At 44.9% G+C, this 26,442-nt stretch overlaps 1 protein-coding gene across 1 annotated transcript; it reads left to right on the top strand.

Annotated features, from left to right (window-relative positions):
• Positions 1-249: 249 nt before the first annotated feature.
• Positions 250-22,738, top strand: Arhgef5 (Rho guanine nucleotide exchange factor 5). Its single transcript, XM_021663526.2, has 15 exons — positions 250-358; positions 7,223-10,355; positions 10,862-10,919; positions 11,458-11,522; positions 11,729-11,982; positions 14,289-14,449; positions 14,971-15,123; positions 15,378-15,507; positions 15,772-15,846; positions 16,152-16,241; positions 17,416-17,573; positions 18,144-18,305; positions 19,570-19,640; positions 20,946-21,050; positions 22,021-22,738. Exons 2-15 carry the CDS (start codon positions 7,235-7,237, stop codon positions 22,176-22,178), a joined length of 4,761 nt encoding a protein of 1,586 aa, XP_021519201.1. The 5' UTR covers positions 250-358; positions 7,223-7,234; the 3' UTR covers positions 22,179-22,738.
• The last annotated feature ends 3,704 nt before the right edge of the window (positions 22,739-26,442 follow it).

Below are 26,442 nucleotides of genomic sequence, written 5' to 3'. Positions count from 1 at the left end.
GGCATGCGGGACACCGGGGAGTCCAGCGTCCGCTCGTCTCCTGCGGCTCCCCGGGTGGCTCCTGGCGGGGTTCTAGCCCTGGACGGCCACGGCCTGCGGGTGCTGTGGGTACAGCCTGGCGGCGCAGAGCTCGCTCTTCCCAGCTCGGCCGGCGGCCGCCCCTCCCCCGGGAAGGTGTGTCCCTGTTTCCTCACCTGAAACTTCCTTAGGAGAAGCCGGTCCCTCCCTCCCGTCCGGCGGCAGGGGCGGGCCGCGGGTGGGGCGCCAGGGCGGCCTGGCCTGGCTGGGGACCGCGCCGGGCTCCGGGACCTGGAGGGGACTCTCGGGCCGGCCCGGGGCAGCATGTGACTCCGACCAGGTGGGTGCTCTCCTCGCTTCTCAGCCCCGGGACTCTGGGTGGCCGTGCCGCCGGGAGGAAGGAAGGCAGGGGCGGAAAAGAAGGGGGAAGTAGGCCTCCCCGGGGACCTGGTCCCGGGGCGCAGGCTCCGGAAATGGGGGGCTGGGCCAGTGGGCCGGCCTTCGAGTGAGGGGCTGAGTACCTGGTCGGGAAGAGGAAGGGAGCCGGAAGGAATGGCCTCTTGGAAAAGTTTTCTTTCCAGCCAGGTCTGCGTCTTGGAAGTGGGCAGCCTGCCCCGCGATGTTCCCGGGCCAATAATCAGAACTTTTTTCCTCCCCCAAAGGCTTTTTCCTCTGGGGAAAGCTAACTCCTGTGAGAAGGAGTTCTTGAGATTCAATTTCTAGGCTGTTCCTTACCTGGAAGAGTCTCCTTTTGTAACCAGGCCGGGGCCTGCTTCGTTATCTTCACGGCATTTACATGCGTACGAAAGTGTACACACCTCTCTCCTCTGTTAACTGAGACTCTGGAATCTGAAACAGGGATCCTTGCTCTGAGTCCCCTCTCTCCCATTTACCTGTATATAGATAGCGAACTTCTTGTTGGCCTCGGCACAAGGTTCTTAGGAACGTGTGAAAGAGCTGTTTAGAGCAGACAGCCAGATCGCGGGTGCTGGAGCCCATTTTCAGAGCCCTCGTTCTGAGCATCTTTTACAAAAGTCTTTGAGCCTTTGAGCAGAACTGGCCTGGGAGAGCAAATCCTGGGGCCTTAGTTTTCAAGTCTCAGTCCCCTCCCCCGCTTTCCTGGATCTTGGGTTCCCAGGACTTGTCCTCCAGTCGGCCTAACAGTGAACTCTGGCCAGCACTGTGTCAGACTGAGGGGGAAGGGCACACCAAACAGGGGAGGGTGAGAAAGGGAGGTTTTCCTTTCGGCTTCCTTCCTCTCTTGCTCCCCGACTGTGCTCTCAGCTTTACTTCAAAAGCCCCCAGTGCGGCCTCTTCCCAGACTTCCTGCTTAAGCTACACCTGGGTATGGAAGCTCTAGGCTCTAGCAAAACAGTCATCATTTGCTGAAACTAGGAACATTGAAAGGACTCGCAGGGGGAAGGCGGTGGGGTGGCAAGCAGGGGATAGAGTCTGTGGTAAAAGAGGAATGTAAGGGGTCGGGGGAGAAGTCGGAAGAAATGCTAAGGGAGCCCTCTTTTCAAAAGGATACAGAAATTGCAGATATATCCAAAGTTAATGTATCGGTTTTCCCTAGAGGGTATGCTGCCCATAATATGATGTGTCTGAGGTTGTCTGTGGTCACATTGTGAACTTGTCTGTCTTTGGGATAGACAAGAAGACGTCACTTGTGGTGTCTAGAATAGTCAGTTACTCTGGTGTGGACAGAAATGGAATCTCTCATGAGATGGTGTTGACACAGACAGGTGATGGACAGGACCCCCTACCTGCGGTGTGTGTAGAGTAAGCTGGCTACTTAGAGTAGCTGTAAAGTACACAGAAACAATGTCATCTTGTATGCCAAGGACAAACAAGTCACACCTTAGCTGAGTGGATTCTCCACGGCCACAGGTGGGCCCAAGACATAAGTATTCTCACTTAAAATGTTCTATAGACCATCTGGCCTCTGAGGCAAGTGATATTTAAGACATCAGAGTGTAGATAAAAGTTATTTATTCCATTCTTTACTGGGTTGGTCGGACAAGTCATAGCAGTGGTGTCATCCTGCCCTTGTTTTGGTGCCTTTGGGATACTGAGGGTAGTAACATCAAACACAGAAGGTACACATACCTGTGTGGTGGTCATCTGAGCTAAATGAAATTAAGAGGCTATCTTTTGGGTTGAGGGTGGAAGATTGCTTTCCTACTGTAGGCAGGAGTACAGATGCCATTGTAAGTGCAGAAGCAATCCCAACAGGTAAGGGTCTTTTTTAAATCATTTTTTTTAAATTTTTTTTTTTTACCTGGTGATTAGAAATGGACATGAGCTAAAGTGTTGGTTGGGGAGTGCCTCGGTGGGAGACTGGAGGTCTTCTGTGTTCAGTTAATGGGGTGACTTGGAGCCTTGTCTCTTAAGTTATGCACTGTGGGGTCTTGAAGACAGGAACGTCTCTGGTCTAGAGGGAAGCCAGTTCCCGGTGCTGCTGTGCCCTGTCTCTGCCCATGCGCAGATAAATAGTGATTAGTCACCCCAGATGAGAAGGATATGGAGATGTTTCAACTCTTAACGGAACGGGGTGGTTTGTTTTTGTTTTTGTTTTTGTTTTAAATCCAATCTAATGCTTTTATATGAATAAGACCATGTTTTACAGATTTCCTTTAGTGTGCTAGCTGGGTCATGCCTGTTTGCATATGATTACTAAGGTAGAATTAGGTATAGGAACTTAGGATATATGCTAACTCTGGGATGAATGGTGGATAAACAGATGACTTCTTTCTCCCATCTAAGTACTAACCGGGCCCAGCCCTGCTTAGCTTCTGAGATCAGATGAGATCAGGGTGGTATGGCCATAAACTTACTTAATTACTTATTTACTTTCTTCCTTCCTTCCTTCCTTTCCTTTCTTTCTTCCTTTCTTTTTGTGTTTTCAAGACAGGGTTTTTCTGTATAGTCCCGACTGCCCTGGAACTCTCTTTGTAGATCAAGCTGGCCTCCAACTTAGTGACTCCCCCTGCCTCTGCCTCCAGAGTGCTGAGATTAAAGGGGTAAGCCACTGCCTCCCAGCAACTACTATATTTCTAAAAAGATAAAGATGTAGTTGTAAGACGTGCATTGCATTCTTGATCAGAATTGGAAACATCCACATAGCACATAGTGAATGTGGCTGAAGTCTGGCTAGGGCAGAAACTCATGTATAAATCTGGGGAGTCCTTCTTTTGACTTTCTGATGATGTTGGGGGAGAGGGATCCGGACAGTAAGATGCCAGCGAGAAGGATAACAGGGTTTGTCACATAGTTTTCTGAGGCAGGTAGGAGCAAGTTTCAGAAGGTTTCAGGGCGCAAATATGTTATTTAACATGAGGCTGAGAGAATAATGTCACACTACATATGATTTGTGTGTTTTATATTTAAGGGCTAGATAGAGCGGATGGCACAGCACACTGCTGGTTAACTGGCAAAGGACCTAAAAGTTTTCCAGCCCAGGCACATTGATGTGAATCACATCTACCTGTCCTATATAGATAACATCTGCATCTGTGAGGTGACCAGGAACTGCTCACATACCACATCTGCAAGGTGCCTAGGGACCTGCTTGTTTAGTTGTGTCAGATTCTCTTGCATAGAGACTGCAAGGGTGTGTGTATATGTGTGATGTGGTTTTTGTGTTGTTGTGTGTGTGTGTACATAGCAACTCAGCATGGCTACAATAGATGTTCTTACAGGTGGGTTTCCGTGTCATACCTGGAGTAGACCGGAAAGTTGTCCAGCTGGGTGCAGTAAGGGTTCCCTGGACTCATAGGACCCTCATTTGTGTTGTGTGTGGATGACTGGGTGCTTATCGTAGACGAATATCAGGAGTCTGTGGTTCAGGATAATTTTATCATTTGTTTAAGAAACGGAGTCTTTGAGCATTAGTTTTGCTATCTGCAAATTGAGTGGAATTATGTGTTTCTAGAAAGCTCTCTGCACCTTACGATCTTCTGTTTCTTTCCTGCACATATTCAGTCTCTCAGATCAGCAATATCTGCAATTTCTATGGCTTTTCAAGATAACAATGAACTTTTTGTATTGTATCAGTTAATCTTCATTGGAACTGTGAAGGAAACAATTTCCCCATCTCTTACCGATAAGGGATAGGATATTCAAATAGATTAAATGATTCCTACAGTTGACTTAAAAACTAGCAATGAATCAAAAAGGCAGAACTGAAAATTGAAAAGTACTTTTTTTAATTGTACATCTTTCCAGGAACCATAAACCTTTAGGTAGAGAGGACTGCACAGTTAGCACAGCAGAGTGTGTTCTCACAGAGATCCCGAGGTAGCTGGGAAATGCTACTGTAACTCTAGATAGTGGGACTGTACAGTTGACACGGTGGTGGGTGTGTGTAACATGGAGATCCTGATACATCTAGGAGATGCTGGACAAGTTCTATGTGTGTTGGTGGAGAAGCAGAGAATTCCAGCATGGGCACCACCTATGAGGGCCTGTAGCTGAGAAAAGGAATGGAGAACCGAGGGGAAAGGCAGGTGCTAAAAGAAGGCAAAGGCCAGGTTGCACAGTGTGTTTGGTCTTTGCTGAATGTTTGGGTTTATTTCAAGGCTAGTCAGAAGATACCAAGGAATTTAAAGTACAAGTGGTATTTTGTATGGAGAATGCACTGTATGTATGGAGACTGGGGCTTGGCTGTGATCCAGGTGCAAAGATATGCAAGCATGATAATGGAAAGTCTTGGCCAGGAGGGACACAAGATTTTTTCTTTTCCTTTCTTTCTTTCTTTCTTTCTTTCTTTCTTTCTTTCTTTCTTTCTTTCTTTCTTTTCTTTCTTTCTCTCTCTCTCTGTCTGTCTTTCTTTCTGTCTGTCTTTCTTTTTCTTTTCTTTCTTTTTTTTGAGACAGGGTTTTTCTGTGTATTCTTGGCTGTCCTGGACTCACTTTGTAGACCAGGCTGGCTTCAAACTCACAGAGATCTGCCTGCCTCTCCGAGTGCTGGGATTGCAGGAGTGCATCACCACTCGCAGATAAGATTTATTCTTTATGTTTAAAATATTTATTGAGCAATTACTATAGACCAAGTGTTGTGCTAAATGTAGGCAATTGAACAAAACATGTCTCACACAGCTTGTCATTTTTGGTTGAAATTGAGGTTAAATCAGACCACATAATTATATGATTGAAATGGTATAAATACAAGGGGGACGTGAAGTGAGTTATAATTTTTTTTATTTACTAGAAATAGAAATGTAGTTTAAACCATTTGAGGAATTAGAAAGCCAAAGCGTAAATCAAAACAGCATAATGGCATAAATATCAAGAAGGAAAGTACTGATGTGAGTAGTGCTGGTAACAGCCACTGCCAAAAGTGGGGCTGTAGCAGATACTGGCAGAATGGCACCTATTGAAGCGGGTGGGTTGTGAGGCTATGAAGACAGCACACTGTCAGAATCTGTTTTAGATATTCAGAAAATTAGTGATGCTGGGAATGCTTAGAACAGTGGTTCTCAACCTGTGGATCGCAAACCCTTTGTGGGGAGTCAAACGACCCTACCTCAGGCCATTGGAAAAATGCATATATTTATATTATGATTCATAACAGTAGCAAAATTACAGTTATGAGGTAGCGATGAAAATAATTTTGTGGTTGGGGGTCACCACAAAGTGAGGAATTGTATTTAGAGAGATAATCATGGCCTGGAGGAGACAGGGTAAAGAAGATGAGCATGGAAAAGGAGGAGGATAGAGAGTAGACATGGAGTCTGCTGTGAATTGTAATAAATTGAAGCAGCATCTCTCCACTGTTTTTTGAATTTTTTGGAAGAGGGGAGAAGAGGGTAAAAGGTCACAATGTTGGGAAGTAGTGAGAGGAGTTAGCCTGGTGAGGAGAGTGTCGTAATGAAGGTAGCACAGCTTTACGAGCCGTGTTGGGTACAGTAAGTGGGGTTATCCTTCCATTTTACAACAGCAGTCTCTATAATTAAAAACAAAATTGCTCATTAGTTATAAAGCACTGCTAGACACTGTAAAAATAGGAAGATGGGTAAAATCTAGACTCTGTGTAAAGGACTCATCTGATGCACATCGGCTATAATAGCATGACCTACTTTAATCCCATGTTAGCAGCTCAGGAGGACGGTTCCACTCCTGACACTACTTCTCTGAGCTGTTAGATGTAGGGTGTGTCAGCCATCGTGTCTGGAAGTTATTTGAGGCTGAGTCACACTGAGAGTCCAGAGAGTTGACAGGGAGAACGAGACAATGGCATAATAGAATTGAGAGGGCAGTGACCACTGGGAGTTCCTGGAACTCTTTGACAATGGTCTTTAGTGCTTACTGAATTGTTTGTAATCAGTTTTTCCCACAAGATCCAGCAGGAGCTTTGTCTTGGTCACTCACTGCTGATTGTCCTGTACTTTAAAGGGTCCCTCTGTGTGTGTGTGTGTTGCATACACATATATGTGTATGTTGTTGAGGCCAGAAATTGATGCCAGATGTTTTCCTTGAAGGCTCTCCACCTTGCCTTGTTGTTCTTATTTGTTTTTCTCCACCTTATCTTTTGAGACTATCTCTCACTGAACTGGTACTTATTGATTGGCTAGACTGGCTATCCAGGAAGCCCAGTGCCAGTCTACTGCATGTTAGAGTTATTGACACACATGAGTATTCATTTTTGCGTGTATACTAAGGTTCTTAAGCATGTATATCAGGCCAACCAAACCATCCTCCATGGGTAAATCTTTATTACACTTATCAACTGAACCATTTCCCCAACCCCCCTAAGTCCCTAATGACTAAAGAGATGGCTTAGCAGTTAAGAACACTGGCTGCTCTTTCAGAGGACCGGGGTTCAGTTCCTAGCACCATATTAATCACCCATAGCCCCAGTTCCAGGGGATCTGTTGCCCTCTTCTGGATTTTGTGGGCACTGCATGCACACACATATAATATATAAATAAAAATAAATTTTAATTAACTTTAAGAAGAAAAGAGAAAGTGTAGAGTAGTTTACTTTAAAAATAAATGAAGTTAAATAATCATACATAAAGGCTAGTACTTCTTTCATAGAAAACCTGTCTTGAAGAATGATCTTAAATAGAACCTTAAATAGATCTTGAAGAATGATCTTAAATGATCTTAATTAGAAGAACTAATTCATCCTCTTCATAATCTCTCCCTGTGTACACAGATCCAGAAGAGGCATTAGAAAGTTGTTTTTTCTTTTTCCTTAGGATTCAGCCCTGATGGAGGCTGAGAAGTCTGAACATGGAGCATCCTCACCTATCCCTGCCCTAGAAGAATTTAGAGCTATCCCTGAACCTATCATGAGGAGCAGTCAGATCCCTGCCTTGGATCCCGAAGCTCAGGAAGGCCAAGATCCATCCTTTAAGTGGACAGATGGACACAGACCCTTGATGAACCAGGCAAACGAGTTAAGGGACATGAGTGACCACACACTTGATAGTATGACATTTTTCTTCAATAAAGGTTCTTCAGATGTGGAGAGAAGCCAGGAAATCCTTGTGGCTAAGGCCTGTGTCACTCCAGACCAGCAGGAAGTGGTACCCCAGAGTCTTAAAGACAGACTGTCAAGAACAATAGCTGCCCCTGATCTCTTGGCTTGTGATGTACAGGATGAATGGCTGGAAATATCGAGCAAACTAGACAGCAGAGTGGAGGCAGAACTGCAGCCAGAACTCAAGTCTTTGACATTGGCAGTTAGCAAAGCAGAAGAAGAGGAAGAAACCTCTTCAGACATCTCAATCATTAGAGGACTTTGGCCTCCCTGTCAAAAGCACCTTGGTGAGACTGACCAGTGTGAGGGCCATGGAAGTGAACGGCTCAAGCAGGGAAAACAGCTGCTGTTGGAGGACACACAAGAACATCAAGGGCAAGAAGGCTTCCTCCAATCTCAAGAGGCCCAGGGACTGGAGGAGCAGGAAGGACAGGAAGTAGAAATTCAGGAGGAAGACATTCTGAGGGAAGACATTTGTTCTGATGGGCTTCTGGGGGAGCAGGAAGAGGTGGGAGAGGAGGTTAATGGTAATGAGGAGGAATGGAAGCAGGAACGGGTCCAAAACCATATGCTGCTTGGAGGACAAAGGGAAAGTGGGGGGCTCAGTGGTGAATTAGATGGTCTGAATTATAGTGAATGGGGTCAGGAGGACAGGGAAAGGAGGGTTTGGGGTCAGAGAGAGACAGAAGAGGAGGGACAGGACAGGAAATCAAGGGAGATGGAAGAGAGGAGGGTTGACTCTCAGAATGCAGAAGATCAAAGGTTAGTAGAGAAATCAGAGAATAGAAGTAGAAAGCAGGACGATCATGATCAAACAGAAAACGTGATCCCAATAGGGGACCAAAAGGAGGCTGTAGACTCAGGTGATGGGGAACAAGGGCACTGGGAAAGAGGTGGACAGGAAGCAGTGGAAGGGAGAACAGGAGAGGACAGGCATTGTCCTCCAAAGGCTCTGGTAGCTCCTGAGGTTCTCTCTTCAGGGACATTGTTTACAGGTGTCTCTCACTCTGTGGCTGACACTCGGCAGCTTCAGCGGGAGCCTGTGCCTGAGGAACCAATCCCCCAAGCTCTGCTTCCTGCACTGGAGCCAACAGAATGCTCTCACCCACCCATTTCTTCACCTGCCTCTTTTGCTACTGAAGAATCCCTTGATAATTGGACTGACAACAGCCAGCAAGAAGGATTCAGGCTGAGTAAGGAGACAGTGTCCATCCAGGGGACTGAAGTTGCCTCTGTTAGTACATCTGTGACTCCTCCAGGGACACAAGATTCACCCCTGCTCAGTCCTGCCAAAGTCTTCCCCATCACTACTACCTTGTCACCTGTTAGCTCTCCAGTTGTCCTTTCTGGAAAGGAGACCCTAGCAGCCTCTCTCTCAGCTGACACTCCAACTCATTGTGAGACTCCTCCAGTATCTGCAAAACTCAACAAGGACTCAGGCTTCACCTCTGACAAGGCCAGCCCTCACAGCCCTCCCAACAGCTGCAATGGAGTCAGCCAACATCTAAGAAGCAACTCATTCCCAGGATCCCACAAGACAGAGCAGACCCCAGGCTTTGTGAGAATGTCGCTTTCTTCCTCTCATTCAGAATTACCGCAGAGGCCCCCCAAACCTGCCATCTGTCCCTCTGTGATTCCGAGAAGAGACAGAAGAAGTAGGAATGGTATCATCTTTTCAGAGTCCTCTGCTGCTGTTTTCACTTTGAGACAGGACTCTGAAGAAGGCCCTTCTGATCCAGAGAGGCCCAGCAGTCCTCATGGCAGTCAGCCGTGGGGCTCCCCACAGAACTCAGCCTTTGCCGTAGGCTCTCCTGCGAATGTTTCTTCTCCACTCCCTGTCTCCATGGATATGAGGGTACATGAACCTCTGCCCCCTCCTCCCCCACGAAAAAGACATAGCTACAGCTGCATAGTTGAGAGAGATGGCCTTCTTCATACAGTAGCTCCTACCCTGAAGCGGCATAGTCATCCTCCTCCATTGACCCTAAGTTCAGGGTGCCATGGATCTCGTAAAGGCATGTCCCCACTAGTTCCTGACTCTGTTGTGGCAAGGCAGTGCCGACCTCTGCCATCCACCCCAGAAAGCCCTCACCACACTCAGACCTCCATCCCCTCTAGACTAAGATACAACAAACCATTACCCCCAACTCCTGACATGCCTGAGCCCGGCCAGTCTCCTGTCTCTTCCTCTAATATCGCAAGGATGTACAGGCCTCTACCCCCAGTCCCCATCATAGACCCTTCCCCTGAACCACCCCCATTACCCCCAAAGTCCAGGGGGAGAAGCAGGAGTATCCAGGGAGGAGTTATACATTCGAGGGGTCAAGCAAATCCGAGACCCATTGGCCAAGACTGGACAGTCTCCACTCTCTCAGTTGGACGGACCTCCTGGCCTCCGGCCACAGGCAGATCAACAGAATCTTTGGCTCCCACCAGTAAAAGTAATAGTGAAATGTCTGCTGGCCTGGCTTTTAGCAACATGACAAACCTTCTAAGTCCTTCTTCTCCTACCACTCCCTGGATCCCGCAGCTTCAGAGACCCACCAGCAGTGATGAGGCAGAGCTCACTGAAGAGTCTGAGCCTCCAGTGAGAGAACCATTTAGAAGCTCAGCCCCTCAGGAGGGATTGAGTGACACAAGGAGTTCAGCTTTTGGACCAAGAAAGCAGTCAGAAAAACCCATCCACCACCAACTGGAGAAGGCATCCAGCTGGCCACACAGGCGGGATCCAGCAAGAACATCAGAGGGTAGCACTGGACAGGTTGTTCCTGGCCAAGCATCCAACAAGCACAAGGGCTGGAGCCGGCAAGGCCTGCGCAGACCTTCTATTTTGCCTGAGAGCTCTTCAGGTAAGTGAGGAGCAGAACGTCTTTGTTAGGCAGAGCTTTTTTCCTGCTGCTTCTTTCTCCAGGAAGCTGTTCTTTGCAGCTTCACTTACCTGCACAATCACCATCAACTTAGAACTCATGACCTTGTGATCCTGTGAGAATGGGATTCACCCTTTTGACCTTTCCGCCTCTTATTTCACTGGAGTCCACCTCTTCCTGAAGTTGTCAGACTCCCTCCATTGCTACTTCTTCTGCTCTCCCCCTTGAAGAACTTAGGTACCCCTTTCTTTGTGCATTTCCCATCTTGCATGAAAGCTGCGGGCATAGCTGATATGTCTTCTGGAATTCTTATCCTGACATGAGGGCCAGGAACACAGTGATTACTGGGCTTTAGAATACGGCTGTCTTTGGTATTGTTTTCTCTTCCAGATTTGAGTAGAACTATCTAGCTTCCACTTATCAGTGACTCCTACTCATCCTTTCATTCTCTAAAATGTCCCTCTTGTGTCACCCACTTCACTTTTCAGATGGAAGAAATCTAGGTGAGGGAAGACCTCCTGGCTCTTCAGATTCTGTTGTTTTCCGGTGAGTTGTCCTGTCTCCTCACAAGCTCAGCTGTACCATCATCATCTGTGACACTAAGATTTCCTTAGTAGAACTTCAGTGGATAAGGGACCTGGGACCCAGAATTTCTGATGCTTCTATGTCCAGAAAGTAAGGTGTGAAAGAGAAAGGCATGAGGATCACAGGGAAGGAAAGTGCCTTCCCCTACCCAGCTCTGCCTGTTGTGTCTGAGGCACTTGTCCTTCAAAGGCATATGGCTGTCCACCAGTCTCTTTCATGTGTATCCAAAAGACCCGAGTTACAAAGCAAGGCTGTTGTTTGACATGCCCCACTGAATTTATAAATTCTCCCTAAGTCCTTAGGATCTGCCCCAGACTTTGAGGTAAGGTAGAGAGGTTGAATGGAAGGACCCATGACTGGGAACAGGCTGAAGCAACTGTTTGTTCTATCCTAACATCCTAGCTTCTATATGGAAGGTTAGAGATTTCCTCATCTAAACTCACTTGGAGGTCTGCTATCTTGTAGTCAATAAACATCTCAAAACTTGCCTACTCTACAGGGAGAAGAAACCAAAGGAGGGGATGGCGGGTCCCTCAAGACGTCGCTCCAAGTTCATCAACCACGGTGAGTTCTTCAAAACAGATCTCTAGGCTGCAGTGTGTTTTCTTCCTAAAATGTGACGAGGAATTGGGACTACCAGCAATAGAGTGGTGGGGTCCAGAAAAAAGGGTGTCCAGAGGTCAGCTATAGATGGCAGTTTCTGTCCATGAGCTTCCACTCACTTCATTTTCTCAGGATTTTCTCCTTCTCTCATGCATCCTCACCCATAGCCCAGATACTTTATCAGGAGTACAGCGATGATGCTCTGAACAAGGAGATTCAGAGCCAGCAGCGGCTGGACAGCCTGGCTGAGGCACCTGGGATCTATTCCCCCCAGCAGCGTCGAAAGGCACTGGTCTCTTCCGACTCCTACCTCCAGCGCCTCTCCATGGCCTCCAGTGGCTCGCTCTGGCAGGAAATCCCTGTGGTGCGCAATAGCACAGTGCTGCTCTCCATGACCCACGAAGATCAAAAGCTACAAGAGGTACTACCCCGGGCAGGGCAGGGGAGAGGACCAAAGTCATATTTGCCAATGTTTTATCTCCTCACCTCTGCCACCAAGCGCAGGCTCTCCCCACCCCACACTCACCTGTATACACACTGACTGCTCACTGCCATGCTGAAGAATGTGGACTACTCTCAGAATTTCAGCATATTCCCTGCTTCCCTCATTCATGAATGTGTATCTACTCTTTCCTGTACTGGCTTGGGCTCATTCAGAGTGACCGTGCCTCTGAGTCTGTCGAGAGGGATGTGAATGTAAATTCATGAACAGGCTTCAGTGTGAATGCTAATCTCCTCAACACCTCCATAAGTGTTTCAAGCAAGCCAACATACTCAGCTAAAGCTCTAATATGTCCCTGCTTGGTCATCGGGCAATTTCTGCTTTCAGGTCTGTGTGAAATAGGAGGCAGAACTCTTCTTCCCAGAGAGAAAACAGTGCACCATGGGATAGAGTAATAGCTAACTAATTAGATTCTGAAACAAATGATCTAGACATGATGCCTTCACTAATATATGTTGCTGGACTTTGGCCAAATCACTTGATCTCTAAGCCATTGTTTCCCATCTGTAAAATAGATATAAAGAGTTACTGGGAGAACAAGAAAGATAAGTGGTTACTACTGAACAGTCAGAAAATATTGACTATTTGAATTTAGATGTTGCGGGCATGGCTTCAACTAATGGTTTAATTTTGGACAACCTATGTATTTTCACTTCAAGTTTTAACATAAGGGTGTTTAGAAAATCACTAACCTGTTCCTATATTTATTGATCAAATAATGGGAGGGTGAAATGAATTCTCTTGAGTCTTCAGCAAGCTAGGAAGTCACAAGGGTCCTGATTCCAGCCTTTATCCCTTTTGACTTTTTGAAAAGAGAGACCTCTGCATCACTTCTTCATACATACATATTCTTTTCATAAAAAATGTCTACAGAATTTCTTCAGAGACTCTGATCCTTTCAAAAATTGTGTTTTCTGAAGAGTATTTTTGTATGTTTTTGGGCGGTTCACTATATCTGTATGAAAAAACAAAACAACAATGAAAATCCTAAGTGTCAGTAGGTTAGATGAGCCACTTTAAGCCGTGTGGTCTTTGAACATTATGTTGAGAATAAATTTGCAGTGTCATGGTTTGGGGTTGTACAGAAAGTTTGATTGGATGCTTGGCTATCTCAGTGGTCAGCAACTGCCTGTCTTACTTTTCTTTCCAAGAGGCTTTACTGAAGTCCCATGCTGAAAAGGGAAAGGAATCTACTGGTTATGTCTATGAGTCATTGAACCCCCTGCTGGAGCTTCCATGCACATTCTTAGGTCCTGGGTTTCCCGTTTAAATCATCTTTTCTCACATATCCTGCTTATTTTTATTCCCATTTTCCTTAGACCTCAAATTGAGCTTGTCACCTTCCTCTGTAAGTCTGTTCCTACTTCAGAGCACTCTGGCTTACTCAGTGATTCCATCATCCAACAGTTACCCAACTCAGAAGCAGGGTGTTGGCTTTGGCTCTTTTTCTTTATGCCCCACTTGTAGCAAATAAGCAGCACCTTCCAACTCTGCCTGCTTGGTGGTTGGAATAATCCACTTCTCCCCATGCGTATGACTGACAGGCCTTCTTCTCCCTTCTAGATGTCTTACCTCATTTCCAAACATGGTTCTTCCCTCCTCTAGTCTTTTCTACACTTCGCTAACTGTTACTCTCATAAAAGGAAAATCTACTCAGTTAATTCCTGTATTTATAACCTTTTTAACTCTTCACATCTCTTTAAGTTCACATTGAATTGTGTTGTTTATATAACCCACCAGGCCTCAATGCCTCATTCCTACTTGTCCCTCTGGATTCATTTCTTGTTTGTTTGTTTCCATAAAAATTGTAGAAATGCTCAACTTACTTGTTTCTTTTCTAAAAGTAAATTTCATTATATTTACAGTATTAAACACCTTATTATGAGGTATAGCACAGTTTGTTTTGTTGGTAAGATTGTTACTAGCATGTGGCGAATTAACATATCTGTGATATCCCAGAGTTGTTTTGTGTATGTGTATGTTTGTATCCTTAAGTCTCTTGAAAACAGAGACCCTGTTCACGTTATTCAGCCCTACTTTGAGTCTTGCATATTCAAATACTCCCCTGCTAGACTAAGTCAAGTTTTTTGCCTGTGAGTAATGAGAAGATGTACCTAGTTCAGCGTTCAGCCCTAAAACACTGCTCAGCAACTTCTGTTTTATGAGCTCTCTGGCAAGAGAGTTTAAAAAAGTATTCATTAGTCTTCCTCTTTCCAACCCCCTAGGCCAAGTTCGAGCTGATTGTGTCAGAAGCATCTTACCTGCGCAGTCTAAACATAGCTGTGGATCATTTCCAACATTCATACCAACTGCGGGCCACCCTGTCCAACCAGGATCACCAGTGGCTCTTCTCTCGTTTGCAGGATGTACGAGATGTCAGCACCACGTGAGACTTCCTCCAAACTCCATTCTCTCAACCTTGCTGTTCTTAGCCACTGAGATTTCACCTGCTCTCCTCCACTCTGTCAAAATTTCTGGATAAAAGTGGGTCTGGGCTCCCTCCATGATTGCTTCAGGGATAGGAAGGAGACTAGGAAGAAGAGGAAAAACCGTGAAGGTTCACAGATCTATTAATACAGATGAATGAGAAGTGCTTCCTAAATTGAGACTTTGTGTACATTCCGGGTGTGCACTGCAGTGGACACAAGGTGTAAGAATCATTGAAAGACTGGCAAACTTGAATAAAATAAAAAAAAAAAAGAAAAAGAAATAGCACATTAGAATTCTATTTAAGTTATATCAGAAATAAACCAATAACAGCCTTGGGGAGGGGGCTACTGCATAACATGGGCCCAGAGCTAAGGAGAGTCAGTAGGAGTCAGTGGTTTATGGAAACAAAAGTCACATGCACTGAATATATAGGGCTGAGGCCCCAGCACCTGACGAGACTTTTTAAATACCGTGCAGGTTCCTTTCAGACCTAGAAGAAAACTTCGAGAACAACATCTTCTCCTTCCAAGTGTGTGATGTTGTCTTGAACCATGCCCCAGACTTTCGCCGAGTCTACCTGCCTTACGTCACCAACCAGACCTATCAGGAACGCACCTTCCAAAGCCTCATGTGAGAATGATCCCTCTCCATTCCCTTAGTGGACATTGCAGTTACCTCGACTGAGTCCCCAGCCCAGAGCTTTCTCCCATGAGTATATGTTCTTGTGCCCACTATGTCATCTGAAGTCTTAGCCCACTCCCATATCAGATCCTCGCTGCCGTCATATCTGGAGCCATCCTCCACTGAACTCCCATTCCCCATGCCTTCACTGAGCCACTTTGTTTCCCATCTTCCTCCTCACCCGAGGCTTGCCACTCTTGCAGGAATAGCAATGGCAGTTTCCGAGATGTCTTGGAGAAGCTGGAGAGTGATCCCATCTGCCAACGCCTGTCTCTCAAGTCCTTTCTGATATTGCCCTTCCAGCGTATCACTCGTCTCAAGCTGCTGCTCCAGGTACAGCAGATACGCCTTTGTCCACTGCCCTTGACTCATAGGCATGATCTTGAAAAGTTTTGAGGCAAAAAATCATCTATTCTTATGTGGAGTTTCCACATCATGTGGAGGATGTGAGTGCTTTTCCAACTACCCACATCTTTCTCAGAACTCTTTGCTTTTGGAACTGTGTCCCTGACTTCTGCATCACATATCCCCCACTCATCTTTTCCTGTTTAACTATTCTTCCTCCCATCTGGCTCTTGTCCACTATTTGTTCTACAGAACATTCTGAAGAGAACCCAGCCTGGCTCCTCAGAAGAGGCAGAGGCCACAAAGGCACACCATGCCCTGGAGAAGGTAGGGAGGGAGCCGTCATATCCAAAACCTATACTACTCATTCAGGGATAAGTCTTCCGGAGAGCAAGGGAGATGGAACCCTATTAAAGGGAGAGCCACCTCCTTACATCAACCACATTTATTTCTTCACCTGCCATGTCTAGCAACTATGTTCCCAATACCACAGCCCCTCATTTAAACTCCACTCCCGCCTGGTAGAAAAGGCTGATGTTTTCAGGCATCTGTCAGGGTTGTCTTTAAGGGGGCTGAAAGCTCAAGACTCTAACGCAGTAATCTTCCCCTTCTTTACCCTGCTGCATCCTCAGCTGATCCGAGACTGCAACAACAACGTGCAGAGCATGCGGCGGACAGAGGAGCTCATCTATCTGAGCCAGAAGATAGAGTTCGAGTGCAAAGTGAGCTGTCCCAGGCACACCCTCCTGCCTGTGACTCTACTTATCATGTCCTACAGACCATTCTCTACCAGAGTCATTGTGCTTACATTATCTCCAGCCTCCAGTGCCTCTTCCTGTCCTAATGCCCATTTCTGGAATATGCAAATGATCATTTCTGTCTACAATACATGCTGATAGGTGGAGCCTAGAACTATATGTGAATTTTATTACCTTTGGTGTCAAAGTAGAGCCTGCAGATCTGTAGATAAATCTGTGTTTATGTGCATAAGGAAACTGTTAGCATTATCGGAAAAGGGGGAGGGGCAGTGGTTACTGGAGGAGAGGGAGCACCCAATAAATGGGCAGAAGGAATTTCCCAGAATAAGGCCATATAAGAATTAATTCAGAGGTAAAACTCACTTATTTTATCAGATCACCTTTACCCTAACCAAATCAACATGCCAAAACCGTCAAAATCTCTTGTCCAAACAAATTTAAAATTGATCTTCAACATTGAATTTCCCAGTGCATTACAGATGCTATCACTTTCCTAAAAGAGAAGGGAAGTCCTTCTCCAAGTTCGACTGGAGCTCTTTATCCAGGCCCCAGTTCCAAGCAGACCCCACCCCAATCTCCATATCCTCAACTCTGTTCTGACTCTCACTGCCTGTCTTGGCTCTGATCATCACCAAGGAAAGAGCAGATAATATAAGTGTCCATGATCCTTTGGCTTTTACCATGTTGTGCTGTGCCTTGCCTGTTCATTGACATGTTCTGCTTGGGCTCACAGACTTCTGCTCCCATGTCATCACTTTCAAATTGTTACCTTCTTTTGAATATGTAAACACAGGATCCACACCAGTGCAGTGTAGTTAGAGGGTTCTGAGAGAAACAAATCTGGATGGGTTGATTTGCAGTGGTTCTCTACCTGTGGGTTGCAACACTTTTGGGAGTAACATGTAGATATCCTGCATATCAGATGTTTACATTACAATTCATAACAGTAGCAAAGTTACAGTATGAAGTAGTGACAAATTTTGTGCATGAGGAACTGTATTAAAGGGTCGCAGCATTAGGAAGGTTGAGAACCACTGCTTTAGAGCAAGAACGAAGATACGGAATTGGTGATCAGTAGTCTAGACAGGACTAACAGGAAGTTCCTGACCTTCATTTTCTCTCTCTTCCTATTCTTTAGATTTTCCCACTTATTTCACAATCTCGATGGCTGGTGAAGAGTGGGGAGCTGACAGCCCTTGAGCCCAGTGTCTCCCCAGGGCTGAGAAGGAGAGTGACTACTCGTCCAGTCCGCCTTCATCTCTTCAATGACTGTCTGTTGCTGTCCCGGCCCCGAGAGTCAGTGGCTGGGATGGGAGGCCAGGGCATACAAAGAATGGGAGAGGGCTAGAGGGACATCAAATGACATGCTGCTAATGAATCCCCTTTCAGATAGACAACTCGCAGTCTTGAGCCATGAGTCAGCTTAGAGAACAGAAGTGGGGATTAGTGTTCCCAAACCTGTCCTGCTACAGACACGAGGAAACTGCAGCAAAGAAACATCATCTTCTTAAATATGTTTATTTGTGGCTTCTTTGGGTTGTACCCAGCATATTAACCAATCCTGCTACGTGGCTAATTTCAGAGCTAAAACTCTGGTCATTGGGACCTTATAAAGTCAATATTGGCTCTTATCTCTTCAACTTCTTAAGATAGTGAAGCTCACTACCTTAAGATTACTACTGCACTAAAGAGTTGGTTGACACACTGCGATTACTGTATCGGGAGCGAGTTGAAGCCCTTGCGTGGTTTTTATATGAGTACAGTCTGCAAAAGCTAAGGGCAGGGAGTCTGAATCCAACACCCGAGGGCGGAGGTGTATGAAGTACAAGAGCTACAGAATCAGATTTAAACGACTCTGTCTTGCAGGGGCAGCCGGTTCCTGGTATTTGATCATGCTCCGTTCTCCTCTGTCCGAGGGGAAAAGTGTGAAATGAAGCTGCATGGACCTCACAAAAACTTCTTCCGCCTCTTTCTGCAGCACAATGCACAGGGCATGCAAGCTGAGTTCCTCTTCTGCACTGAGACTCAGTGAGATGGGGCTGGGTCCAGGAGCTGGGGGTGGGTGTCCCTGGACAGAAACACATCGAGACTGTGCCCTCAGCACTTCATAGAGACTCAAGTCCCTAGAGCTAAGTGCTAACTTGAAAAAGATTCACTGTGGGGTGAAGATGTGAAGTTGCCACCGAGGCTGAGCATCTGCTTTACAGCATGTGCTCAAAAAACACAAGGTCTGTGGGACAGCATATGGGAGATGAGCTGCCAAGGAAGGAACGGAATAGGGTGGCTGTATCTGAGAGAGCCAGCTCACCCTTATACCCAGCACCGGGTGGCAGGCTTTTATGTAAATAAAAAAGAGCTTGTATGCGTTCCCTTTTTCCTTAGTCTCCCAGCTTCATCCTCTATTGAGCAGAAATCTATAGTGTTAAGTTGTAATCTTTCCAATGGTAGTAACAAATGAATACATTCGCATATACACACGTTTTGAGAGCTGAAATGATAACTGTAGAATCTGGCACACAATATAGCAAGCTAAAGAATACCCAGTAGCTTTCCTGGTGCTCTAAGGGACACAGGAGGAGCGTCTCTGTAAGATTGTTAAATGTTTCTCTGCTCCATCCCTTGGAAGACATTTTAAGTGGGATCAATAGTTCCTATCTCCACTCATGGAACAAAGAAGATACTACATGAGTTTGTATTCTGGATTTCACCGGAGACAAATAACAAGAAGTAGATTATGTTCATTAGAGCTCCGGGCAGCATCCTTTTGGAAAAGTGAAAGTGTCATTCTCAATAAGCTAAGTACATTGGGAAGCATAGGATAATATAAAAACCTTCAGATCGCAAATTAGGCTAAGATTACATTATGCAACAACAGTGAAATGGATATAGCTCCTTGGCTTAATTATTATTAAATAGTAATTGTCACCTTAGATATTTAATTGGAGGGAGGTGAGTGAGGATCAAGAGTCATGCAAAGTGGTCATGTCTAAACAGATGAGTGTTTTGCTTGGTATGATTTCCAGACTGGAAAATGTTCATGTATATGACTGACAGTTCACCTTATGACTTTTTCTGGAAGAGATGCCTGGAGAGAGAAAGGAAGGATAAACAAGATACATAATATATATTGCAAGATCATACTGTGTTTCAACCAGGCGGGTTCCCACTGGCTTTTAGGAGTCCTTGAAATAGACAAAGCCTTCCCGTTGCCACTTGCCTTCCCCACCGTTGGCCCTCAGCCCATGTGTCCCTAGACTGTAACTGAAGCTAAGACTTTCCTTTGTTTTTTCAGAAGTGAAAAGCTTCGGTGGATCTCTGCTTTGGCCATGCCCAGAGAAGAGTTGGACCTGCTTGAGTGTTATGGTGAGTAGGGATATAACAGAGAAAATGGCAGTGTCTGTGTGTGCTCCCCTTTGGATGAAGGGTTCAATGTGCTGGGTAGTAACTCTAAAAAGCTCTGTTTTTTTTATTGCTTTTCCTTAGAATTTCATGATAGACTGTAAGATGTAGAAGCTTATACACTCGTGATACATCTCCTTATAAACTCAATCACTGTGGTAGTACTTTCCCTCATGCATTCACTGCCATAGGCAAATGTTTGTTCTTTTTAAAATACATATTCCTTTATGTCTTATCTGTTATAATTTGGACTTAATTTACCGAGTGAAGATGTAAGAAGGAAACAAGGGAAGATAGTGTAACTGTAATGGGGATGACAAGAGAGCAGAACAGATTTGGTCTGACTGCAGGCGGATAGATGAGTCTGCTTACCCAGAGCACACAGGAGTAGCCAGAGCCAAGGCATATCAAAGGAACACTGGATGTCTACAACCTAGAGGAGAGATGGTTTCCTCTGCTATACACTGCTCACCTGAGGACCCCACCAGTGTGTTGGCAAACATATTGCTTTATGCCTTCCTTTTGTTCTGTGACCATCTTTCCCAGTGGAGTATGTCATTCATGGTAACTTGAGTCTGTGCTTCCAGGTCATGGTCAGTTGTATTTAGCTCAGAACATACTTGCTCTCTTTGGAACACAATCCATGCTTTGCCCTAGTAAAGCAAAGTGTGCATAAGGCAGTTAGATAAGGGACACACAGTTCCTCTCCAATAATCAATTCTAAGGAGTTCAAACTCCATTGAGACTAAAGGGTCAGGAACATCTCAGAGGGAAGGACCGAATATTGGTCCCTCAAATATTGGTCATGATGAGTAATTAAATACGGTCACAGATATTTTCCAGTCATCTTCTCTAGAAAAGTAGAACATTTAAAAATTAGATCCCACACTAATATTTCTATTTCTTTATTGACTTGTTTGATCCCTGGTAGATGATAAAAATTTTCCCAATTGCTTCTTTTTTTGTTGTCATTTTTTTCCTGGTTTTTATTTTGTTTGTGGTTTTGTTTGTTTGTTTCTTTAAACAAGATCTCACTATGTATCCCTGGCTGTCCTGGAACTTGCTATGTAGACCAGGCTTGCCTAGAACTCACAAAGATTCCCCTGCCTCTCCTCCTGAGTGTTGGGAAGAAAGGTGTGGGCCAACGGCTTCTTTTGTGTATAATCCCACACTTGTCTCTACCTCAAGTCTTCCCACACTTCCTCACAGTTCCTCACCTGTGTCCTCATCTGTGTTACTGCTCCTAACCTTCACTCTTGTCTTCCGAAGACTCCCCACAAGTTCAGTGCCTCCGTGCCTACAAACCCCGGGAGAATGATGAGTTGGCACTAGAGAAGGCGGATGTGGTGATGGTGACTCAGCAAAGCAGCGATGGTAAGAGGGAGAATGGATGAGCAGCCGGTTGGCCAGCAGAGTAGGACAGAGGTGTACCAGCTTTCTAGGGCTGCCATAGCAGTGTACTAAACCTTAGCAGCTGCTAACAAAATAATCTATGCTCTCAAGGTTCTGGAGGTCAGCTGTCTCTCATCAGGGTTTCAGCTGGCTCCTCTGAAGCCTCTACGAAGGGGTCTTCTTTAGCTTGTCCCAATCTGACAGGCTTCTGCACACATACCCCCTGGCTCTCTTCCTTCTGTGTACATCTAAATTACCCTTTCCAGAAGGAGACCAATCTGATTGGTTGACGGACTCCAGGGTGGCCTCAGTGTAACTTTAGTAATTGTATTTGTAGCAGTTTTGTTCCCAAGGGTTTTTTGTTTTTTTCTTTTCTTTTTTTTCTGTGAAGAGACACCATGGCCACATCAAACTTCAACTTCTTTAAAGGAAAGCATTTAATTGGGGCTGGTTTACAGTTCATTATCATCACAGCAGAAAATATGGTAGCACTGTAAGTCGACATGGTGTTGGAGATGGAGCTGAGAGTTCTACATCTTGATCCACAGGAAGCAGAAATGAATGCCATAGTAGCTTGAGCTTCTGAGACCTCAAAGCCTATTCCCTAGTCACATACTTCTTCCAACAAATCTATACATCCTAATAGTGCCACTCCCTATAGACCAATGTGGGGCATTTTTATTCAAACAACCACACCAAGTAAGAGCAAATTTTGAGGTACAGGGATTAGGTTATAAGTAAATACTTTAATGGACAAAGTTTAACCGAAAGCGGTAAAGAAGGCTGAACACTTCAGTAGACCTAGTAGTCATTTTCATACCATGCAAAGCTGGGCTGGAGGATCCTAGTTCATTCAGTCTCAGGATGTGGATAATTTCTATCAAGAAGGTCCAAGAACGTAGCATGGGCCCTTAGCAGTTAATTTTTCTTTCCTCTCACTGTGTAACTGCAGGCTGGTTGGAAGGTGTGAGACTCTCAGATGGGGAGCAGGGCTGGTTCCCTATCCAACAAGTAGAGTTCATTTCAAACCCAGAGGTCCGAGCTCAGAACCTCAAAGAAGCCCATCGAGTCAAGACTGCCAAACTACAGCTGGTGGAACAGCAAGTCTAACTGTCCTTGGAGAGAAGTCTTCTGAGCTAATGGACAAGCATTCCTGGAGATGGCTGGCCCCGGAAACCTGCTGCAGAGGCCTTCTCTGGACCAGGAACTTGGTCTTCTGAAAGTCCGAGGGCTAGCTCAGTCCCTTGCCCCAGTAATTCTTCGCATTTTGTGCTTGGTAGAGAATATTGAGTGACTTCACACTGGATTCTGGGATCCTTTCTTCATAGGAAAAGGGGGCTTGAGCCTAGGCGGTGTGCTCGCCACTACCAGATGGCACTTGTACCTCGTCTGCTGCCACAGTGCAGATTCAGAGCTGGCCGGATGTGAGGGGTGGACACATGTTACCGTGTTACTGGACGGACCTCAGCTCACTCACTGGAGGGAGGTGTAGTGGGGATTAGCACATCAGGTGGGAAGGTGAACCTGGTGCCTTCTAGGGTATCTTCCAGTCTAGAGATTCTCCTCAGTGCATGCGCCCCTGAGGTCTTTGTTTCTTGGTGGCAATGTGAGGGTGGCCTTCTCTCACTTTAATAAACTTGGCACTTCTCTGAGTGTTTCTTCTCAGACTACCCAGCACTCACTGAATGAGAATCAATGCAGAATCTTACAAGAACTCCAGCTTATATGATGTGTCATGAAAGACGAGACTGGTGCATAGAAAATACCAGCCACTGGTGCCTTCTCGTAAGCTCTAGGTGCTCAGGCAGCAGTTCTGCTTATTGCAGCTTCAGGCTTGTAGAAGGCTGGGTAATGAGAGTCCATTCAAATAATTCAACACAACCATAGGCACAAAAAGGTTAATTTGGGTGGATTTGGCAAATGCTATTCAGACCATATGCCTTTCTGTTGTGATGTGGCTGTTAGCCTAGGTATTCGATATTCTTTGTGAAAGTATGTGATAGTGCTAGAATCCAGTTACTCTACTTCGAAGAGTCAGTTAGGCCAAATCCTTAAATAATGCCCAGTCAACACACTGTAAAGTCTGAGTCAAGCTAATGATGGATACTTCTCATTGTCCTTTAACATTTCCTTTCTCAGTTGAAGAATGTCACTGTCGTTGCTTTTCTTGCCTGGCATCCTCATGTGACAATACATTACGTGTCACAGTTGTTAATATAGCACAATAATATTAACTCTTACACACTGCCTTTTTGTTTTGTTTTGGTTTTGGTTTTTAGTTTTTCAAGACAGGGTTTCTCTGTGTAGCCTTGGCTGTCCTGGACTCACTTTGTAAACCAAGCTGGCCTTGAAATCACAGTGATCAGCCTGCTGCTTCCTGGGGTGCTGGGATTACAGGGCTATGCCACCACACCTGGCCACACTGCCTTTTTAATCCATTTTAAAATTCAAGTAAGCTTGCTTACCTTAAAAAAAATGATTAATATTTAATCTGAGGCAGAGTGAGTATTGAGTCTAAACTAGGGGTAGTTTTCTGGAAACCCCCTTGATATGCTCACAACTTCATAGCCCAATGTGTTCAAATGACTTTAATATGTGATATGTTGCATATGTGTACTAATATGTTATTTAATAATTGATTCTTAGTCGTGTCTGTGATAACTACATTCCAAACCATTTCTTTAAGTAGCATCTGAATATTGGCCATACAACACAGAGTTATATGCAATCTTGCAATTTCCAGGCAAGTTCTCTAGTATTTCTTCAGAGGTAAAAATACCCATTTCTTCATGATGGATGTGCAGGCAGCTGACTCATTGCCGGACTGCTTCATATAACCCTGAAATTATAGAGGGATTAAGGTGCTGTTTGTGAGTTCTTAATACATTTCTTTAGATATGTCATATGTAGGCATTGGATTATGCTTATCGAATCTGGAAAACCAAAAGACATAATGGCTTCTACATATGAGATGGTCCTTAATTTAAAGAAGGGAAAAATTTAAATATTTGGTTTAAAAAGGAAAGAAAAATGAGACATGGGTAATCTCACTTTGGTTGAGTTACTAAATGTTCTATAGACTTTGAGTTTGGGGAAATGATGTTTGTATATATATGTAGACCCAGTGATTATCACCTGCTCTAGATTCCAAGAATTTGCTTCAGAGTTTGCTTTAGTCCCTACTGATGCTTTGCAACCCAGCAGTTGCTTATGAGAAAATGGGAATCAACCACATTGAAACATCGATGGCATTCAGCTTTTTGTTGCTGTTCTGAGCAAATTGATGCACGGGAGACATCATCATCGTCAAGGGGCCTGTTTCTGGGTCTGAACTGTAATGGGCATGGAGCTTGGAATCAAGTAAATGTCAACGGAATTGGCTCCTTTCTGTAGCCTCTCACACGGAACCGGGTCATGTTTACCTACTCGGTGTGCAGTGAGCTGCTTATTCACGGCTAACTATGAGCTTAGGAATTTTATTGCATATTATTTAGTGTCGGTTATTTAGGATGTTTTTTGGTAACATTAGCCTATGGGAATTTTCCCTCCTTTTCTTTTAGTTCTGGAGCTCAAATTCAGAGCATTGATTGATAGTTCAACATTCTACTACCCAGCTCCACCCCATGGTCTCGCTTTTTTTTCTTAAATTAACCTTTGGGATAGATGTTAAAGTTCTTCAAAAGTCTAAATAGATTACATGTACTGACTTACTTCCTATGACATGTATTTATCTCCGAGAGGTAAACTTGATTGCAGTTTGGATTCTTTTGAGGTACTCACACACTGTGTGCTTTTTTTTTTCTTTAGTGAAATTTCCCTTTTTGTGTATTTAATTATGTAATTATTTAGTGGTATTTCCCTTATTATGGATTGTTTTGTGGATGAAATTATAATAATCCAGTGTTTTGATATAGTAGCCCTTTACAGACAGCTACTCCTTGCTAATTCATGTCTCCAAGACATAGCTGAGACACTTGGACATGTTTGGACTTGGCTTTGAGACCTCTATGTAAATATCTTATGTGGTGATGACTTGGTTTTTATCGCTAGCACAGACCAGTGACCCTAAAGCCTCATTAGTTGTAAACATGACTCAGGAGCTGCATGACTGTAGGGACTGGAGCCAGCAGCTTAGTGTAATCTTCTCACTCTGAAACTAGGTGTGTGGAAAGGCCAAAGGTTACAAGCAAATGATCAAGGTAGATGGGCCAAATTCAGCCAGGATTCAAATAAACTTCTCGTTTAGATTTAGAACATTTCTCTATGCTCTATAGCCTTTGACCCATTTTTCCAACCTGCCCATTTTTAAGATGACAGTTATGAGTGGAAATTTCCCTAGCTTCTTCGTTAGGAGAATGCTCAGTTTGCAATTGCCACAGAATGTTACAAAAAAAAAAAAAAATGGCAACCAATGATCAGGGAATGTTGATTCTGGGTGGACAGTGGGCAGTGAACAGAGGATTTGGGGAGGAAAGGAGCTAAAAGCTGTTTTTTCCCAGCTGGTGAAGGTGGAGGTGACTGCTGATCCCTGCTGCTTGGCAAATGAGTCATGCGCCTGAGGGCAGAACTTGCAACAGGGAAGGGCCAGGTCTGGCCACAAATGAAGCAGCAATGAGCAGATAAATATTTTCCTGGCACTTTACCTGAGTCTTTCAGAGAGGCAACTATCCCTGAACAATGCAAACGGAAACTCGGGAGTAAGAGCCAGTCCGTGTGTGCACTAATAAGGGAATTCTAAATAGCCTTGTACACCGAGGAGCTCCCAAACACCCAGAAGAAAGTTCAGACTGTTTGGGGGAAGGTAGCCAAACCAACAGACCATCAGCTATGGTACAGCACTGTCACAGAGAAACTTTAGGCTACCACAGGAGTAAGCAGTCCTGGGAGAAAAGGAAAATAAGATGGATGGGACTCATCCAGCCAGTTCTTGGGTGTTTTCTTAGGGTCAAATTGTGATGGGATTGAGATTGTTCTCTATTGGTGCTGAAAACCCCTAAAGTCCCTTGTATTTTAACACCCTCAGTCCTGTCCTTAGACATACTTAGAGCTGGAGATGGGAAGTGACTTGCTGAATGCCAATTAATTATGAGCTACAAGTGCAAACAGCTCTGTGTTCCCCACTGAGATTTCAGCAAGTGGCCTGCGGAGTTTGCTGTTTTTATAAAAGGTTGAAGGTGATTTGCTGTGAGGTAAAAAGATGAACAGACAGAAGATGAGCAGCCAGGGTGTTTCTGAGAGAGCAGGAAGGGCTGGTGCTTACATGTATGGGTGGTTAATAAGCAGGTGCAGGTGATGGTGTTTAGCTGGGTTGGGCAACACAATGGAAACAAGGGTCAAGGTGTGGTCCCCAAGTAATTTATTACCCTTGCACAGT

This window comes from Meriones unguiculatus, chromosome 3 (genome assembly GCF_030254825.1).
Source record: "Meriones unguiculatus strain TT.TT164.6M chromosome 3, Bangor_MerUng_6.1, whole genome shotgun sequence".
NCBI lineage: Eukaryota > Metazoa > Chordata > Mammalia > Rodentia > Muridae > Meriones > Meriones unguiculatus.
The sequence above is the reverse complement of the archived record's forward strand: the minus strand, read 5'-3'. Positions and strand labels throughout refer to the sequence as shown.